The sequence below is a fragment of the Nomascus leucogenys genome, chromosome 9 (genome assembly GCF_006542625.1).
Source record: "Nomascus leucogenys isolate Asia chromosome 9, Asia_NLE_v1, whole genome shotgun sequence".
Taxonomy (NCBI): Eukaryota; Metazoa; Chordata; class Mammalia; order Primates; family Hylobatidae; genus Nomascus; species Nomascus leucogenys.
In genome coordinates, this window is record NC_044389.1 from 71330426 (window position 1) to 71352269 (window position 21844).

Here is a 21844-nt window from a genome sequence, read left to right on the forward strand (position 1 = left end):
GGTCTCCCCACGTTGTTTGGGCTGGTCTGGAACTCCTGACCTCAGGTGATCCGCCCGCCTTGGCCTCCCAAAGTGCTGGGATTACAGGCATGAGCCACCATGCCCGGCCTAAAATTTACCTATTTAAAGTATAAAATTTGGGGGTTTTTAGTATATTTACCATGTTTTAAAACCATCACCACAACCTAAATTTGGAACATTTTACCACTTTCCAAAATGACAGGTACAGTCACTCTCCATTCTCCTCTTTCCCTCCAGTCCTAGGCAGACAGACAATAGTCTATTTTCTATTGCCTGTTCTATACATTTCATGTAAATGGAATCATATAATTTGTGGACTTTTGTGACTGGATTCTTTTACTTAGCATAATACATTCACCGTTCATCCATATTGCAGCCAAATAATATCCCATTGTATAGATATACCGTGTTTTATTTAACCATTCATCAGCTGATGGACATTTTGGTTATTTCCTTTCGATATTGTGTATAATGCTGTTGTGAACATTCCTCTATAGGTTTTTGTGTGGACGTAGTCTTGCAGTTCTCTTGGGTTTATAACTAGGATTGAAATTGCTGGATCATATGGTATCTCTATGTTTAGTTTTTTCAGGAACTGCCAGACATTTTTACAAGCCTGTAGGATGGTTCTAATAGCCCCACATTATCACCAACACTTGTTACCTGGCCATCCTTGTGGTGTGAATTGGTGGGGAGAGATGAGATTTTTTTTGTTTGTACGAAAGGGAAACATGAATTGTTAAAAGGTAACGAAACTTTAGGCTAGGGTCAGTAATCAGGCAAAAGTTGATTACCTGCTAAATAGAAGAGGTCTGTGTTATGCTGTGGTCTCTGTTGAAGGAGATTAAAATCTGTTTGGGGAGTTAAGTTATAAAGATATAAAGAGAAAGCTACCAGTTAGGCAGTATAGTAGACATGTCAGAGGGATGCAGGCTGACTGTCGCTGCAACAATCCCAGAGTCCCTCAGGTAGGAAGTGAGGCTTGACTAAAATCTGGAACCAAGGGTAAAAGGGAATGGCAGAGAAGATAACATTTTTTTTTTGTTTATTTCTCATCTTCACTTCAAGTGGTGAAATACTACTAACCAATCTAATATTAGGGTACCTAAAGGAGTTAATTGGTTCAAAATTTTTTAAAACATTAAATAAGCAGAAAATTCAAAGGAATGATGCATTGAGAAAGGATAAGATGAAGTCTTGAGAGTAATTTCAAAACTGTTACTCACTTAATGGTTTGCCAGGATTGTTTCAGCCCATCTCCTGTACTCAGTATTCTTTAGCAGTGATCTGAAAACCATATTCTGTCTGTTCACTCATTCATTTAAACAAACACAATTTATTTAAACTTCTTTTTTAAACTCTGATTAAAATACAAAATAGCATCATTATAACATAACTGCTTTCAACAGTATTAATATGTTTTATTTTGAAATGTAAGATATCTGAAGAATATTAAGGGGAGGGTTATTTTTTAGATTAGTTACATTCATTACTTGATTTTCTATGACCTATTTCTTTTTAATTAAAAAATATATATTTTTAAACTCTCTCCTAGGCTACATGATTCCCTGAAAGATAAGAACAATGTTATGTTGGGGATATTGGTCTCTGGGCCAACCTGGTATCAGCACCAACCTGCAGGGAATTGTGGCTGAGCCCCAGGTGTGTGGATTCATATCTGACAGAAGTGTCAAGGAAGTGGCCTGTGGGGGAAACCACTCTGTGTTCCTGCTGGAAGATGGGGAAGTTTACACATGTGGTTTGAACACCAAAGGGCAGCTGGGCCATGAGAGGGAAGGAAACAAGCCAGGTAAGTGCACCTTGTCTGTCTCGATTGTTGGTGAGAATGGAAAGTTGGAGGACACAACAGCAGAGGGCCCAGTTGGAGCTTTCTCCACCAAGTATTCACTTTTCAGGGAGGCTCTTTCGAACGGTGCAGGAATTCCTTCCTGTTTGGAACCCTTTTGTCTAATTCAAGCCTTTTGATGGAAAAACAGACTTTTCTTTTCTTTCTTTTTTTTTTTTTTTTGAGATAGGGTCTCGCTCTGTCGCCCAGGCTTGAGTGCAGTGGCGAGATCTTGGCTCACTGCAACCTCCACCTCCCAGTTTGAGGCGATTTTCATGCCTCAGCCACCTGACTAGCTGGGATTACAGGCATGCACCACCACAAGACTTTTTATTTTTCATCTTATTAGAGAACATATGTAATATCAGTTACCTGGGGAGGGGAGGTGACTAGTTAGTTCAGAGTTAGAATAAAATAGATTTTGCCCATTGTATTAGTCGGTTTTCACACTGCTGATAAGGCATACCCAAGACTGGGCAGTTTAGAAAAGAAAGAGGTTTATTGGATTTACAGTTCCATGTGGCTGGGGAGGCCTCACAATCATGGCAGAAGGTGAAAGGTATGTTTCACATGGCAGCAGACAAGAGAAGAGAGCTTGTGCAGGGAGACTCCCATTTTTAAAACCATCAGATCTCATGAGACTCATTCGCTATCATGAAAACAGCACAGGAAAGACCTGCCCCCATAATTCAATTACCTCCCACTGGGTCCCTCCCATAACATGTGGGAATTCAAGATGAGATTTGGCTGGGGACACAGCCAAACCATATAATCCAGTAATTTAATGCTGAGAATTATGACAGTTTTTTGAATAGGTAATCCTCACACAATCACTATGAGAAACTTTACTTCCTGATTACTTGTATTCATTCCTTTGTTTCTGCAACATGCTCTTATATGTTTTGTGCTAAGCAATGTGATTGGTGTTATGAGTGGAGGGATGAATGAGATATGGTGATGATGTGGCTGCAGTGATCCCTATGGCAAATGCTGTCATGCAAGTCTGTGTTATGTAAGTTGAAGAATACACCAGAGGTGTAGGGGAGGGGAGATTGGTTCTGCCTTTGGGCGTTGAGTAGAACTTTGGTGTGTGTGTGTATGCATGTGCACTTGGGTGTATGAATGAATGTGGCAGCATCACTAAGCTTATTGCACATCTGATACCCAGTGATGTGGATATAAAGGTGCAATACTTGTTCAGGGCATGTTGAATAGTGTGGTGAGACTGGGAAGAGAGGGTGATGGAAGAGGATAAGCTGGAAAGGTAGGGGGCTAATTCATTTCCTTAAATTTCAGTGCTTTTAATTGATTTATAACAGGTGCTACCCATATTTTAAGTTTGTTGATTTTATTTTTTTCCTCCTATTTTTACATTTTTTTTTGAGACAGGATCTGGCTCTGTTGCCCAGGCTGGAGTGCAGTGGTGCCATCTTGAGTCACTGCAACCTCCGCCTCCTGGGCTGCAGATATCCTTCCATTCTCAGTCTCCTGATTAGCTACAACTACAGGCATGTGCCAATACACCTGCTAATTTTTTAATTTTTGTTTTAGTACAGACGGAGTTTTGCCATGTTGTCCAGGCTTGTCTCAAACTCTTGAGCTCAAGCAATCTGCCTGCTGGCATTACAGGTGTGAGCCACTGTTCCTGGCCCTATTTTTACTTATAAAGAATCTAAGTTTGACTTTCAGTATATGTGTAGCATGGATTTATAAGGTCCTCTTAGTAGTGAGGATGTGTAAATGAGTCTTCTTTTGGTGAGAAATTTTAAGGTAGGGTCTTAAATTGTGATCACATATTTGTCACACTAGCATAGGTGTTTGCCCCTTTTTTTGTTACCTGCCATTCTTTTCATTCAATACGGATCATTCCAGACACTGAAGCTTCATTAAAGAATAACCTTACAGTTTTTTCTAGATGATTTTACCATTTTATTTGGCATCAATATGAATTAAATTTTTTCTGTGGCACTGTTTCCCTCTTCTCTCATGTTTATTATTCCCTTCCATAGTAAGTGACCATGTTCCGTAGTTTCCCTGCCCAAAATGTCAGTGTAAATTTATAATCGTTAATTTTTATGTTGCCCATTGGAAAGAGGGCTGCAGGGCTTAGGCACAATTGTGAAGGATGTGAAGTGTGGTTGATGAGCTTCCAATTCCTCATTCTTTGCCACCAGGTTCCTTCAGGAAGCCCGCTGTGAGACATGCACCAGGCCTGCTCATCTGGGGGCAGTACTCCATGTTCTAGTCAGGAGTTTCTTAACCTGTGGACCCTGAAATCTTGGGATTTCAAGGAAGGGGTTTGTAGAGTCGTCTACAGATGAACACCCTTCCATGTACAGTGCACTCAATACTATAGGTTTTCAAATGATTCTGTTGTTTACTAAAATGAAAATTCAGTTGAAAATGCCACTAATTCAGAAATTAGTAAATCCTATTTATTATGCATTTTACCAATTAATAGAATACAAAGGTATCATATACAACTACCATGGAGGTGGCAGGAAGAAGATTGACTTTTAGAAATGGTCTTCATACTGGAACAGATTAAAAACCAAGTCTTCTTTCTTTTCCTCCTGTTAAAACTCACTTGTGTCTCACATTAAGCTCCTAAATGTGCCCTCTGTTTCCCTAGGCCAGAGCCAGTGTCTAACAAGTAATGCATTCGGAGGGTCATGGCCCAACAGTATGCTCTTTCCTGTGGGAATGTCTATATTCAGCCAGGATTTAGGAACTTCACTCCAATGATCTTTGAAGGACTTGTACCACTCTAGCCTGCCTTTGAAGGGAGTATTTTGGGAACTGGGAAGAGATCTTTTTAGTCCTCCCATAGAGACAGCAAGGTTATGGTGAAGTTTGGAATCAGATAAAACTAATGGAGGCATTACATCTCTAATCTAAAACGGGGATCATAGTCTAGGTGTGGTGGCATACACCTGTAATCCCATCACTTTGGGAGGCCAAGGCCAGAGGATTGCTTGCCAAGGAGTTGGGGACCAGCCTGGGCAACATAGAGATGAAAAAAAAAAATTAGCTGGGCATGGTTGTGTGTACCTGTTGTTCCTGCTACTTGGGAGGTTGAGGTTGGAAGGTCGCTTGAGCCCTGGAGATCAAAACTGCGGTGAGCTGTGATTGCATCATTGCACTCCAGCCTGGGCAACAGAGCAAGACTCTGTCTCAAAACAAAACAAAAAACAACAACAACAGAAAACCCCAAAATAAATAAATAAAAATGGGGATTATAATACTCTTTCATAGGTAGACTAATCTGTGTAAATATTGAATGTAGTGTCTGGCAGTTTTATATCATGCCTCAGAAATTATGCTACCGTGCAGTTTCGCCATCCCGTGTAAAGGCTGATACTGTCTCTGGAGTTACAGGGAAAGAAGCCTAAGCTGGGAGTTTGGGAACTGGGATCTAGTTTTTTATCTACCAGGAAATAATTGTGTGGCCCTGGGCAAGTTTCTTCCTATTTCTGAGTCACAGTTCCCTTTCCTGTAAAAGGAGTAGACTTCCTGTTCTAATCAGATAGTTCTTGATGAAGGGGATTCACATGATAAAGAAGACACCACGAAACTGCTGGTAGTGTTACAGACAGAGAAATATGTTACAGGAAAGGGGTCCTGATCCAGACCGCAAGAGAGGGTTCTTGGCTCTCTCAAGAAAGAATTCAGGGCAAGTCCGTGGTACAAAATGAAAACAAGTTTATTAAGAAAGTAAAGGAATAAAAGAATGGCTACTCCATAGACAGAGCCCTGAGGGCTGCTGATTGCATATTTTTATGGTTATTTCTTGATGATATGCTAAACAAGGTGTGGATTATTCATGCCTCCCCTTTTTAGACCATATAGGGTAACTTCCTGCCGTTGCCATGGCGTTTGTAAACTGTCATGGCGCTGGTAGGAGTGTAGCAGTGAGGACAACCAGAGCTCACTCTCGTGGCCATTTTGGTTTTAGTGGGTTTTGGCTGGCTCCTTTACTGTAACGTGTTTTATCAGCAAGGTCTTTATGACCTGTATTTTGTGTTGACTTCCTGTCTCATCCTGTGACTTAGAATGCCTTACCCGGGCCAGGTGCAGTGGCTCACGCCTGTAATCCCCACACATTGGGAGGCCGAGACCAGCCTGACCAACATGGTGAAACCCCATCTCTACTACAAATACAAAAATTTTAGCCGGGCATGGTGGCGCGTGTCTGTAATCCCAGTTACTCAGGAGGCTAAGGGAGGAGAATTGCTTGAACCCGGGAGGCAGAGGCTGCAGTGAGCCGAGATCACACCACTGCACTCCAGCCTGGGGGACAGAGCGAGACTCCATCTCAAAAAAAAAAAAAAAAAAAAGAACGCCTTACCCGTCTGGGAATACAGCCTAGTAGGTTTCAGCCTCATTTTACCCAGCTCTTGTTTAAGATGGAGTTGCTCTGGTTCACACGCCTCTGACAGTAGCCAGTGATGGCCACCCTCTTCCCAGCCTCCTTATCTGTCTTCTCTGTGGCTTGGTCTTCTATCAGGCAGCCTCACTGCAGAGTCAGGTGCTCAGATATGCCTCACTGCACACCTTGGTCTTGGAACTTGGGTGAGAGGATTCACCCTGGGGTAGCAGCTGGGAAAGGAAGCAAAAACCTCACAGAACAATGATAGCAAAGATCTGTAGAAGGCATCATAACGAATACATCTGAGTGCATCCAGACATTTCTCCAGCACAGCCTCCTGATGCAGCTCCAAGGAGCTAATGGTAGGTGTTGCTGGGCCTCTGGATGTGAGTGAGCTCTGGCAAAGCAGCCGCAGTGCGTCTGTCTGCGTACTGGGTCAGCTGGCCCTCAGTCATCCTGCAGACGCGCTCCCCAGCAGGGCTGAGTGACTGCAAGAAACCCAAGCTAGAGGTGTGCCAAGAAGGCTTTGGGATTCAGCCTCAGAATCCAGCCCATGCTTGTGATCTAAATTTGGAATAAGGCAGACTCTAGTGTAAATTACAAGAGATTCCAGAAATTTCTGTTGTTAGTTAAGCTTGTCTGTTAATTATAAACTCTATAGCAGCTTGGAATAGTGCTTCTTTGAATGGAAAGATTATGTGGGTGGGTGCCTCCCTCTCTTCATTTAACTTTTTCATTGGTAGGTGTGTTCTAAATCTGGATACGATTTGCGTTTGTTTTTAATGAGTGGGAAGAAGAGAATGAACTTGTTTTCTGTGTTTGCTTATTGAGAACCATGACCTGGAGAGCTGCTAGACGTGGAAGGGAAGTGCGTGGCAGGCGTAGTTTGTTACAGGTATCTGTTGGTCTTGGCCCACAGGAATGCTACCCCCAAGTAGCTTCTGTGGTATTTGGGAAGGGAGCATGATGGAAGGCCCCTTCCTTAAAAGAGGATTTTTCTGGGGGGTATGGGCAGGTCTGTGATTTCAACTTGGTATCATCGCCCAGATCGGTTGACTTTGAAATATGAAGGATTTTAAAAAGTGAGTGTATGACTGTTTCCTCTAAGGCTTTGAGAGTGTGAAGAAGTGAGTTGAAGGAGTTAATTCCATGGTGGCCTACCTCCAAGGGGCTTACAGAGTTTTGAACCCAAGTGGCAAACTTAAGTTTCTTTCTCTTGCTTTGCAGTACTAGCTGTGAACGGAGTAATGCCTGACCCTCAACACTTACTTTGCTGATTGGACTTGTTAATATTTCTAGTCCTAGCAGGGCATCCACCAGCATGGGTGTGGTCATCTAGCACTAGTCTGGAGGAGGATTTATTTCATTGCCTTGAAACTTTGTTTCCTGTTAAAATGCAAACAACCCTGGGAGCCACATAATCTGACCTTGCTGAGGGGAAGGAAAGTTGAAAGAAGGTAGTGGTGTAGGAGATGCACCTGGACAAGTCTTCTAATGTGTGCCTTGATTCTGTCCTGCCAGTTATCATATACCATATTATACACTGTCTCTAACTGGTTCAGCTGCAAGGCACATCAATTCATTTTTTTGGGATGCATTCTGTAGATGTGCCACAGCAGTGATACAAAGCACTTCTTAGTGATTGTAAGGGTTTTGGAGATCCTTTTTTTCCTTCTTAAGAATATGTAACAGTTAACTATTGCTGTTGCGACCCTGAGACTACTGTGGTTTCTTTGTACTCTCATTTCTCTACTTCTCACATTAGTAATACCCTTATGTGACCAACTGTGTGTGTGTGTGTGTGTGGTAAGAAGGAGGCATTTCAAAGACACATCAAATTCTGAAACTCCTGGTTATTCAGGCCCCAGATATTTTCCTAGTGTGTCAGGCAGCACACAGAGTTCTAGCTTAGGTGTGTCCATGACTCATTTGTGATTTGGCCAAGGGCAGAGAGGCCTGTGATTCCCAGAAGCATTTTTCAGATGCAGTATATTAAGCCCCATCTAAATTCAGTGTCCAACTTTAAAAAAAAGTATTGTATTATAAGTCTTTTGCACATTCCTCTCTCATGTGACTTTTCTCTCCTTCATTCTCACCTTTGTATTCTGACATATACCTCATCCTTCCCCCGCAAAGCAGACAGAGTTTTTGTGATTGGAGTCATCATAGGGTTATTACTAATTTCCTTATGGTTTTTGTCCATGAATTTATTTTATAATTTTCTAAGACATAAAGTTACAGAGCTGGCATTTTTTAGGAAGTGCCTTCCCCCACTTTTTTTTTTTTTAAATAAAGCAAGTAAACAAAACATGAGCTTTTTTTTCCTGAATGTTATTTTTTATAAGTAAACTGACTAAGTGGACATTAAGTAAATCTTGAGCTCTTTTATTAAACTAGAGACTGATTGTCCATAGAAAAAATTCAATAAATACCTTAATTTACCATGCCTCTCATACTCCTACCCAGCCACATTGTAAACAGTACTCTTCAGCTAAATGAATAGTTCTCCTTTCCTCATACATACTCCGATTTCTAATATTGGGATTTTAGGGTAAGCTAATCTCTGTGTTATTAGGGGTATCTGAACTTACATAAGTGTCTTCTAATCTTTCTACCTATCGTGAATAGACAAGAACCGTGGTAGGGGCAGTTATTCAGTGTAATCTAATTTGACTCTGCTAAATTTTAAAATTCTCTGTAGACATACCAGGAAATCATCTTATAGCAGAGCCCAAGGGTAACAAGTTATAAGCAAGCTCTAACATTTCTATGCAACTCTATTTGATTCATCTCTATGATTGGTTCCTTTTACTTTCTCCTGAGTTAGTTTCCCTCTTGCAGGTAATTTAATCCAATTCACATTCGCACTTTATATTCAGTCTAAGCATTTCCATAATGCCCATCACCATATGTAACAGCTTTCCTGCTGTTTGATAAATGAGGTTTATAAAGCAGAACGTCCAAAAGCTTCAATTCCCAAACTGCGGTTGCTTCTAACCGTGGTAGAAGTAATGCTTTCAACCAGCTTCTCAGGTTGCTCTCGGGCATCTGAAGGGCGCAATAACTCTGTCATGTTAATCAGCTCTTGCTGAAAAGCAAACCAGCTGAGCTGAAAGGAAATAGAAGGGACCCTGTAATGACTTCCTGTTATTGAATTGCACGTTTCTATGGGCATAACGCTGATATAAAAGGCAGAATGTGCCATAGGAAGTGTTCAGATCCCAACATGGCACTTGTTAGGGCCCCATCTATTCCTTATTAGGAATGGCAGGTGGTTCAGGAGGCTGCGCACCCCTTTCTGATTTTGGTGATAAAGGTTATAATCAAAACTAGTAGGATGTCTTGCCTCCTTTGATAGTTAGGTAGATGACTTTCTGGTTCAGAGGGCTAAGGATCAGGATAAACTGTCATTTAATAATTTTATTCTGGGATAATTGATCGGAATTTTTTTTTCTGTCTGTGATACTCAGCCTACATTCTATAAAGATACTTGAGTGTTTTAGAAAATGTGTACTTATTAATGAGCATACTCGTTAGTGTGAGGTATTTGTGACTTTTAAAAACCTGCAGTATTACTTTTAAGTAATTAACAAAATGGTTTGCTTCATGAAACAAGAATTTTAGTTAATTTGTTAATTATAAAAGTGGTTAACGATACGTATATAAGCTCTCTTTATCTCTGATATGCTTAGCATTTTTAAGCTGATTAATCCTCATGATAGCCTTGTAAAGTAGGTCTGTATTATTATCCAAGGTATATGTAAAGGAGAAAAGAAAAGGGAGTTGAGTTTGAGTCTTGCTTGATTACTGACAGTTTGGGTTTAATAATCCTAGAATTTTGTTCACGGACATTTTTGTAACCTCAGGCTGATTGAGAATGACTGATAAGATTTTATTGTCAAACTTGTTTACATTTAATTTCCACTCAGTACTTAATTAAAGAAACAAAAATGATACAAACTTGCCCACCCAGAAGCTTGTATTCCTTAATTTATTGTTTAAATACAAATATGATCAAGGTACTTTGGTAAAAGGTACTAAGAAACAATTTCCTTTTTATCTTGAAAACCATTAGACTACTGTTTGTCAGCTGCCTTTTTAAGCTCTTTTGAGCACCAAATAAAAAGCACACATGATAATTCATATTTCAGGCTGATGTATTTTGTCTTGCTATTTGCCTCTTGCTCTTTGTTTTTTTATTTTCTTGAATTATTTACTTCTTATTCAGTCACTGATTCAGCAGGTATTTACTGAGTGACTAAACTTCTAGATTCCTCATTTGTTTTAAGTACTCTTAGAACACAACAAATTAGTGCAGATCCCACCCTTTGGGCATTTATAGACTAGGTGAGAATATAAGATACACCCAAAAAGGTTATATCATGCAGTTCTGCAGGTGTCAAACAGGTGATACAGGTCCTATGTGTGTCAAAATAAGTGTTGTCCTGCAGTGAAGAGATAGGCCACCAACGGTACTGAATTCTGAATTCTAACAAATGTCATCTTCTGTACCTACACACATTATAAGATTCACATTTATCTTAAGTTTGTGAGCTTGTTGGAGGAGTGAATTGTAACATTTCGGAGAAGGGGCAGCTTTGGAGATGGTTTCAGGGTTCTAGGGATGTTCAGCGATTTTTGTAAATCCACCCTTTAATTCTGAATTTTTGTGTTACAATAGCAATTTTTTAGTTTGGCAATTTTGATGATTTCATCTAGGTTGGTGATCTATGATCTTTACAGATCTAGGGTGGGTAGAATGTTGTAGTTTATCAGCCTGAATGGGGTATATCTGGTCAGCTGATATTTTACATTTCTTCAAGGGCTACTGGAATTCTTTGTATGTCTTTTTGAGTGAATGCTGTTTGATAGCATGTAATGTTGAAATCTTTGATAACCCTCCAACAGATGTATGGTCTCATATCCTTGTAGACTTTCAATCATTTTTTCCACTAATTATTAAAATATGCATTGAAATTTCTATTACAATTGTTAACTGACTTGCAACAACTGAAATCATGATTGTGAATAATTCTAATTCAGAGTATTAGCTAATCATGGAGGCAGCATAATGAATAAGAGCATGGACTAGCTGTGTGACTTGGACAAAGTTGCTTAAACTCTACATGTCTTAGTTTCCTTAGTTGTAAATGTAGATAATAATATCTACCTATTAGGGTTGTGAGGATTTAATACATTGCATATCAGATACTTGGAATAATGCTTGGCTTATAGTAAACACTCAATTAGTACTAGCTATTATTATTTATTTTTATTTTTAATTTGAAAAAATAATTGCTGATCTCTATTTCATTCCAATTTTAGTGTATATGCTGCCGAAGCAAGCACTAGCTATTATCATTATTTGTAGTAGCAGTAGTAGTAATTTGTGTTGACACTTTTCATTACAATTGTTTTGATCCTGCTATTCCAGCATATTAACAAATTAATAAATTCATTACAAATACATAGTTTCTAGATGTATACAAACATACATCTGTAAATTGTGTTGATCACTTTTATAGATTCCCTTAATACTACAGGATCTGATGAATGATATGGACATTCAGCTGAGGCAGATGTTATAAGTTAGGGTTGTTAAGGGAAAGTTTATTATTATGTTCATTTTTAGGTTTTAAAGGATAAGTCTATTTTCTTTATTTTCAATTTTTGCAGTTCTTTATTGTTCCCATGAAAAGTACCTTACTTATGTTGGGTATACTGTAAAACTGAATATACACATATGGACATGCATACATACATCTCTCTATGCAATTGTTACCATTACCTCCAGCATTCTCATCCAAAATGGCAAAGATAAGGGAATCAAATTAGGTCGCTGTGGACACTGTGGTACACCAGGGACTACTTTATGGTGCTCCTGAAAGTCTTGTAGTGGTTTGGCAACAGTTAGCTGGGTAGTATGATCTTGTCATAGGCTTAGTAAATAGAGTGCAATCCATTGGCTCCTAGCCCAGCTGAAATCTTTGGGCAGTTACTTTAGACTTCCAGTTAGCCGTGATGGGGGTGAATCTTTGGATGGAGATATAAATGGCCTGAAAGAATGCAAGTGATTTTCCTTTCTGCATCCTGCAGTTGCCTAAGACGAGATCACTCTGGAGTCTAAACCTACATGATCTTTTTTTTTTTTTAGTGGTAATGTATCAGTTGCTGTGCTTTCAGTTTCAAGTAACAACAGAATGCTAAACTGTGTCATGAACAATGAGGAAAATTTATCATCTCACATGAGAAGAGGTATTTCTAGGATAGGCTAAGTCAGTAGCACAGTTGCCTCCTGTGTTTCCCATCTTTCTGTTCTGGAGTGGAATTTTGTAGTGATGCAGAGATTTATTCTTCCTGCCAAATCTCTAGCCCACTGGTGTGGGTGTAAGATTTTTCTGGGCCTCATTTAAAGCCTGCAAATATTCCCCAAGTGCTTTACCAGCCAGGGTCAGCCTTGCCACTATGCCATGTTTTTTTGGGTGCCAGAATTGGCTTGTTATGTTGAAAGTATTATTTTCTCTCATGATATTTTTCTCCTTTAATACGCTTCACTATTGAAATGCCTGTAGGCCCATCTTCCCAGGAGTTTGAGGCCAGCCTGTGCAATGTAGTGAGACCCTGTCTCCAAAAAAAAAAAAATTGAGAACTTTCCCTGAGGACAAGTCACAACAGCATCTCAGCCTGTTGACTCTTTTTGGGAGTTGTTCATACTGCTAGGAAGAGGGTTATAAGGCTCTATCTCATTTTCTTCTTTTCAAAGTCATACTAGACTTTGCAGAGAGCCCTTAACAACAACAACAAAAACAAACAAAATCCCCAACATTTTCCACTTCAAATAGATTTGTGATTAATTAGTTTATCACATTAAAGGAGTCTTTAGTTTATTGGTTTGGAATTGGCCTCATGCTATATGAACTGTGCTGATCATGATGAAATTAAGTAGATTGTGCTGATTGAGACAGCAAGTTCTACATTCTGCCTATACACAGAGGCTGTTTAGGCACAAAGTCAAAATAAGGAGGCCGGGTGCAGTGTCTCACGCCTGTAAGCCCAGCACTTTGGGAGGCTGAGGCAGGTGGATCACGAGGTCAGGAGATCGAGACCATCCTGGCTAACACGGTGAAACCTCGTCTTTACTAAAGATACAAAAAATTAGCGGGGTGTGGTGGTGGGTGCCTGTAATCCCAGCTACTCGGGAGGCTGAGGCAGGAGAATGACATAAACCTGAGAGGCAGAGCTTGCAGTGAGCCAAGATTGCACCACTGTACTCCAGCCTGGGCTACAGAGCGAGAATCCGTCTAAAAGAAAAAAAAAGAAAAAAAAAACAGGGAGCACAGAAAAGTGGGGACCATTATGCCCTTAGGCAGCAAGTCCCCTGGTTTCCCTCAAGGAAGTGGAGGCAGCAGGCAGGCAGTGAATGCTGGGTCTCCTCCAGGACGAGCTGGAAGCAAGGATGTTGAGAAAAAGCTGGAGAGAAAGGAACGATAGGAAAATGGAGGTAACAGTTGTGCTGAACTCACCAGGAGGCACAAATCATGTTCTCCTTTCCCTTCAGATGAGGAAAGAAGGCTGAACTAATTATGGAATGTTTTTATTTTCTTTGAGGTGCTATATAATAGGGATACGTTAAACCAGGTTAGCCACGAATGAGAAACTGGAAGTTTATTGCAGTGTCTTTATGAGTGCCAGCCTGTGCTTTATTCATCTTTCTGTTCTTCATGACTCCCTAAGGGTAGCTTTTAAAGTAGAAAAGCACTGGGGAATGCCTTTAGTATTTGCAGTGTAGAGATATTAGTGGTGAATGGGCATGTAGTCATTCTGGCTATTAGAGGCTTTCTGCTGATCACAGAGGGTATAATTCAGATTGGCTAACTACCTTTCTCCTTTCTTCTCTACCCTTCTAATTTGTCATAAAGCCTTTGCTACTCTTTCATATAGAGTGGAACTCATCTTTGGTCAAGGATTTGTAAAGAGCTGGTTTTTGTATTTCTGAACTGATAAAATGTGATTAGGAGTGGGAAGGGGTGGGTCAGTGCCTGGTGAGGAAAGAGGGATCTTTCCCTTACCCCAGGTCACTGGACATAGGTTGAGTGGAGGGAAGGTACCAGTACATTCCACCTAAGGTTGGGCAGGACCTCTGTACCCACAGAATTCCTTTTCCTCAGCATTTTGTGAACTCAAGAAAAATGAAACAAAGTCTTGTTTCATCTCCTTACTGCCACCCTTTTGTTAAACCACTTTATGAATTACCATTTAACTGCCTTGATTTAGATATTTTGGGCCAGAAAACAACTAACACTATTTTTGAGTTTGTTCAGTTTAAATGAACCATCAGCTTTGGCAGGCCACACCTGTTCCAGCCAAACAGAGGTGTCTGGAGACCTTCTTAGACTGACCTTGTGTGTCCAGCCAGGGGAGCTGTAGTGCCTGTGGATGGAATTAACCCATAAAATTGCATGACAGGAAAGACTGGAGGGAGCCAGAGACTTCAGAATTTATTCATCCTTTTCTGTTTTTAGTTTGTTTGCTCTGTGTTCCTTCCTGTGGCTGGTCATCCTGGTGAGGTAGAGCCACAGGCCAAGAAGGAGCCATGTCTTGAATTCTTTTCACGTTTTCTGTTATTCCCCTTCCCTTAGAGCATTCTTGACTCTGAATTTTATATGTCACTGCTCTGTGTAATTTGCATATTTATATAAAGTACTAGGGCACTTTGACTTATTTATAGTCAGGCTTTTATGCAGAATTTATTTCTGGTCAAGACTGCATGGCTGCCCAGGTCAGTCAGGCATATGATAACACGGCAGTTCAGTGGGAAATGATGGTTTACTTAATAAATGGTGTTGGTATAAGTGGCTGTTCACCTGGCATATAGAACTAGACTCCCTGCCTCTCTCCATATTCTAAAGTAAATTCCAGATGTATGAAAGACATGAATGTAAAAAATAAAACTATAAAAATAATAGGAAAAAAAAATTAGGGGAATGTGTTTACAACCATGAGGGTTTCAATGTGGTCCTGAAGCCATAAAAGAAATGATTGGCAGGTTTGCATGAAATTTTAAAATTTCCTATGGCGTAAGGCATCCCATAACGAAGCCAAAAGGTGAGTGATAGACTGGGAGAAATAACTGCCAGACAAAGATTTCGTATTTCTAATATGCTAGAGTGCCTTTAATTTGATAAGAAAAAGATAAGCAATCCTGTAATAAAATGGACATTTTACAAAGGAGTGCTTGCAAATGGCCAATGAATTTATGCAAATATGTTCAGGGAAATGGGAATGAAAATGAGATTCCACTTTTTCATCATCCATTTGATTGGCAAGAAATTTTTAAAAGAGTAATACCTAGTGATCACTCATGTAGGAAAATGGGTTGTGCTGATTGAGCAGGTGTGAGCTGCTACAATCTTGTTGTAATACAGTCAACTGGCTGTTTTTAGTAAAATTGAAAATGTTCATAGCTTTTGAATGAACAGTTCCATTTTTAGGAAGCTTATGCAAATAAAAATGTTAATATATAGCATAAGGAAATGTTTCTAAGGATGCTTATTGCAGTAATGCTATTAATGGCAAAATAACAGAAATAGCCTACTCATCCTCTAGGGAATAGATTGAATAAATATAACGGGTCACAAGATAAAGTTTTAAGTAGCATCTTTATACTGTTGACTCACAAATTATTTTCAGCCCCAACTACTTAATTTCAGATTTGATATTGACTGAAATTCTCCACTTGGATATGTAATTGCTACCTTAAACCTAACATATTCAAAGCCACACTGATTTTTCTCCCTTAAACCTGTTTCTTACCCTGTTTTCTTCATCTCCGTAAATGGCCTTTCCATTCTTCAGGCCAAAAACCTTGGAGTCATCCCTGATTTGTCTTGTCTTCTTCTCTCACATTCCACATCTTAATTTTTCAAGAAAGCCCCCATCTACACAGGATCTGTCCTGAGAATATATATTCAGGATCTCATACCTCTTCCTACCCCTCCTCTTGCCTCTCTGGTCCAAGTTACCATCATATCTCACCTGGATCATTGCAGTAATTTCTAATTGTTGTGCCTGTTTCCTCCTTTAATCCCTCTCTCCACAGAGTAATCATATTATCCCTCTCCCCAAAATCTTCCAGTGCTTTCTCAGCTCATCTCTTATGGCTCTTCCCTGGCATACTCTGTTCCTCTGGCTTCATTGGTCCCTCCTCAGAGTGTTTACCCTGCTATTCTGTAACTTGGGAACTATCTGAGACCTATGTTCCTCTGGTTCCTATATGCCTGTTGCTTTTATTCCTTCAGGTCTCTGCTCCCATGGCACCTTATTAGAGATGCCTCCATTTACTACCCTGTGTTTCCTACCCTTCCCAGCACTGTATCCCCCTTCCTTGCTTTGGGCATTTATCCCTATCTGATATTATTCAGTCAATCACAATCAATACCCCTCCTACCTCTTTTGTTTGTTTAAGCTCCACGAGAATAAGGGCATTGTTTTGTATCCTCAACACCTGGAACATTGTGTGGCACACAGTGAGTGCAGCTTTCAGCAAGTTGTTTTTTTTTTTGAGTCGTAGTCTTGCTCTGTTACCCAGGCTGGAGTGCAGTGGTATGATCTTAGCTCACTGCCACCTCCACCTCCTGGGTTCAAGCGATTCTCCTGCCTCAGCCTCCTGAGTAGCTGGGATTACAGGTGCCCACCACCATGCCTGGCTAACTTTTGTACTTTTAGTAGAGACAGGGTTTTGCCATGTTGGCCAGGCTGCTCTCAAATGCCTGACCTCAGGTGATCTACCCACTTGGCCTCCCAAAATGCTGGGATTACAGATGTGAGCCACCGTGCCTGGCCTCAGTAAGTATTTTTTGAATAAATGAATGATTATATTGTGAAACAAAAACTTTCTAATTAAAGAGTATAGAATCTTTTTTGTTTGTTTTACAAATAAAATCAAGCCCAAACTCTGTTTTATAGAATTATTTTCCTTTAATTTTTCCTTCCTATGTCTGGTATGTGCAATTCATTTCTAGACAGGATCACACAGTTTTTGCTGTCAGGCATTTGCTTGATGGCCTGTAATAATCTGCATGTCTTACATATGTGAAGCTGAGGAGAAAGAAAGGTCACCCCTAGAAATTCTGCCTGCATTACTGCAGCAGGTTTGTCTGATTTGTGAAATTGGTTGGAATTATGCCAGTGGTGCTAGGGACACAAATATGTTGAATATTGACATCCTACAGTGTGTTAGTTCCCTTACCTAAATATGTATAAAGTTTCTTTTATAACCCTAAAACTGTAAGTGTTCTGAAATTAGAAGCAATATGACTGTATCTGCAGTAGATAATTGTACTTGCATGGCCATGACAGCCTGTGCACTCAAGTTTGGACCCATCCTCCACTCTGACACATCTTTGTTTTATAATAACAGTTATTGAGATACAATTTGCATACCACATGATTTACCCACTTAACATGTACAATTCAATGGTTTTTAGTATATTCACGGAGTTGTATAATCATCACCACAATCAATTTTAGAACATTTTCATCTCTTCAAAAAGAAACCACCCATACCCATTAGCAGTCACTTACCTTTCCCCTTCAGCCCTGGACAACCATTCATCTACTTTCTGTTTCTATAGATTTGCTTATTTTGAACATTTTATGTAAATGAGATGATACGATATGTGATCTTCTGTGACTGGCTTCTTTAATTTAGCATTTTCCAGGTCCATCCATGTTGTAGTACTTACTTAATTCTTTCTTATTCCCAAATAGTATCCCATTGTATGGATATACCACATTTTGTTTATACTTTTATCAATTGATAGACATTTGGGTGGTTTTAGGTTTTTGGCTATTATGAATAATGCTGCTGTGAACGTTTTTACACAATTTTTTGTGTGGACACGTTTTCATTCTCCTAGGTATATACCTAGGAGTGGAATTGTTGGGTTATGTGGTAACTCTGCGTTTAGCCTTTGAAGGAACCTTCAGATTGTTCTCTAAAGTGATTGCACCATTTTAAATTCTCTCAAGAAGTGTATGAGGGCCTGAGAGATCTTTTTAAAATGCAGATCTGTTTGGCCAGGTGCGGTGGCTCACGCCTGTAATCCCAGCACTTTGGGAGGCTGAGGTGGGCGGATCACAAGGTCAGGAGTTTGAGACCATCCTGGCCAACATAGTGAAACCCCATTTCTACTAAAAATACAAAAATTAGCTGGGTGTGGTGGTGCGCGTGTGTAATCCCAACTACTTGGGAGGCTGAGGCAGGAGAATCGCTTGAACCTGGGAGGCAGAGATTGCAGTGAGCTGAAATTGCGTCACTGCACTCCAGCTTGGTGACAGAGCGAGACTCCATCACAAAAAACAAAAACAAAAATGCAGATCTGTTGATAAGAGTGCCTATCTTATAGGGTTATTGTGGGGATTAATTGAGATAAAACGTATAAAGCTCTTAAAACAGTGCCTGGCATGTAGAAAGCAGTCAGTAAGTCCTGGCTATTATTACTGATACAGTGGGTGCTCTGTGTATAAGCTAGTTTCTTATGTAATGATGAAATTTGCCATCAGATTCACCTGGGCAACTTCAGATTTCTGGTCGTCCTGAAGTTTTCTGATGCAAGTGGCTAGGATGGACTCACATCAGTCATGTTTGTTCAGAAAAAGTTTCGCAAGGGATTCTGATGCTCATTTTTTGTTGTGAATCACTGCTTTAAAGACTCCACTCTGGGCGTTGCCTCTAGGAAGCTGTCCTTGGGCCTACTTAGGCTGGTTTGATTACTCATCCTCTGTCCTCTCATAATGTGCTAAGCACAATTTTGTCACTGGATTTACCTCACTATACTGTAATTTTTAAATCTGTCATCTGTTATAGCCTTTGGGTCAGTTTGGATGAATGAATGAATAGCTCATTATCACTCAAGGCACATCTTGGATATTACCTCTTCCAAGAAGCCTTTCCTAACTCTCTCTGTCTCCCACTCGCAGTCTGGGTTCGTTGTCCCTCACGTGGGCTACCATTCAAACCTGCATGTTTCTTTTATTACACTATTGGGATAAACATTGACCATCAGTACATATGTCTTGTTTTCTTCGTCAGTCAAGGGAGCATGGGTGCAGAACCATAGGTTATTTATCTTTTCACCCCTAGTATTTATAAAGAATCTTGTATATGATAAATCATATACTTTTTGGTGTGTATGTGCTTTATTATTTTAAAATCAACTTTATTTAGATAATTTACACACAGTAGGATTCACCAATTTTAAATGTACAATTTAATGAGTTTTGACAGTCATTGAATCAGGTAACCACTACCACAATCATGATAGCACTTCTATCACCCCCAAAACTTCTCATTTCCCTGTATGTCAATTTAACATCCACACCAACTGTTTTGTTTTCCCTGCTTTTTGTCACTATAGTTTTGACTTATCTAGAACTTTGTATAAATGGAATCACATATTATGTAGTCTTTTGTGTCTGGCTTCTTAGAATAATGCTCTTGAGGTTGATCCACATTGTTGCACATGTCAGTGGGTTTTTGTGTTTTATTACTGGGTGGTATTCCCATTTTATGGATAGAGTCACCAGTTCATGGACATTTGAGTATTTTCCCCAGTTTTGGGTTGTTTTGAATGAAACTGTTATGAACATTCAATTACAAATCTTTGTGTAGACATATGTTTTCATTTTTCATGAATAAACTCCTAGGAGTGAATTGCTGGTTCATATGGTAAGTGTATGTTCAACTTTATAAGAAACTCAGTAATTTATGAGAGTTCTAGTTGCTCCTCACCATCGCTTGCTATTGTCAGTCTTTTAAATTTTAGCCATCCAAGCTGGTACGTAGTGGAATCTCATTGTTGTTTTAATATACACTTCCTTAATGACTAATGAACTTGAACAACTTTTCTTGTGCTTATTTTTGCCATTTGGGTATCTTATCTTTTGCAGAGTATATGTTCAAATATTTGTTCTTTAAAGAAAACCAAATTGTTTGTCCTTTAAAGAAAACCAAATTGCTTGTCTTACAATGTTCTTTATATGGTCAGTATACAGATCTTTTATCAGAGAGATGTTTTACAAATATTTCCTTCCAATCTGGTTTTCCTTTTCATTTTCTTAACAGTGCCTTTTTAAGATCCAAAGTTTAATTTTGATGAAGTCCAATTTTCAGTTTTTACTTTCACAGTTTGTGCTTTTTGTGTCCTAAGAATTTTACCTAACTCACAGTCATAATGATTGTTTTCCTAAGTTTTCTTCTTGAAATTTTATAGTTTAGCTCTTACATTTAGGCCTATGATCCATTTCAAATTAAAATTTTATATGTAGGTGATATAATGGTCAAGGTTCGTTTTTTTGCATATAGATACCCAATTTTCAGCATCATTATTGAAAAGACTGTATTTCCCCCTGCTCCCTTGCATTATCCTGGAACCTATGGAAGACAGTTGGCTGTGTGTGCTCGTCTTTTTGTGGACCCTGTATTCTGTTCATCTACATGTCTTTCCTTAGTATTACACTGTGTTGATTATTGTAGCTTTATAGTAAATCTTGGAAGTATGTAGTTGCGGATAGTATAAATTCTACACCTTTGTTTTTATTTTTCAGAATTTTTTTTGGCTATTCTTGGTCTTTTCATTTTGCATGTAAGAACAGCTTTTCAGTTTTGGAAGAAAAGCTACTGGGATTTTCATTAGAATTGCACTGAATCTGTAGATCAATTTGGGGAGAATTTACATTTTAACAATGTTGAATCTTTTGATTCATGAGCATAGTGTGTCTCTGTCTATATTTTAGGTCTTCTTTAATTTTTCTCAGCAATATTTTTTACTTCTCAGTATACAGGTCTTACACGTTTCATTTTTAAATATTTCATATTTTTATGTTATACATGGTATTTTTAAACAATCTAATTTCTAGTATTTTGTTAGTATTTAGAAATGATTGATTTTTGTATATTGATCTTGAATTACTTTGTTAAACTCTCTTATTAGCTCTATTAGCTTTTTTTCTGTATAGTCTTAGGATTTTCATAATGTCTATAAATCAAGCTGTGTGCCTATTATTTCATTTTCTTGCCTTATTTCACTTGGCTTATTTCACTCATTTGCCTTATTTTACTGGTATAGTAATGAATAGAAGTGGCAAAAGTGTATATCCTCACCTTGTTCCTGATGAATGGGAAAGCATTCATCTCTCACCATTAAGTGTCATGTTAACAGTAGGGTTTTCACGGATGTCCTTTATCAAGTTGAGGAAGTTTCCTGATATTTAGTGATTTTTTTAAAATAAAAAATTAGTGTTGATTTTTTTCAAATGTTATTTCCAAACCTTTTGCAGTGATTGTGTGGCTTTTTATTTTCTGTCTGTTAAGATGGTAAATTGCATTGATTATGTTTGAGTATTAGGCCAACCTCTCATTCCTGGAATAAATCTCACTTGGTAATTTTTATATATTACTGTTTTTGATTTCTTAAATTGTGACAAGGATTTGTGCATCTCTGTGTATGAGGCTTATTGGTTTTCTTGTAATGTCTTTGGTTTTATTATTAGGGTAATGCTGGCCTCATGAAATGAGGTGAGAAGTGTTCCTTCTGTTTTCTAAAAGA

At 39.1% G+C, this 21844-nt stretch overlaps 1 protein-coding gene across 2 annotated transcripts in view; it reads left to right on the forward strand.

Annotated features, from left to right (window-relative positions):
• HERC3 (HECT and RLD domain containing E3 ubiquitin protein ligase 3) overlaps window positions 1-21844 on the forward strand; it is a 138157-nt gene that overhangs the window by 11452 nt on the left and 104861 nt on the right. For both annotated transcript variants that reach the window (XR_004031735.1, XM_030819118.1), the window contains exon 3: window positions 1577-1831. Coding sequence is in view for 1 of the 2 variants with exons in the window: in XM_030819118.1 (XP_030674978.1) it covers window positions 1606-1831 (226 nt within the window). In the remaining variant the exon portion in view is untranslated. The remainder of the gene's footprint in view (window positions 1-1576; window positions 1832-21844) is intronic.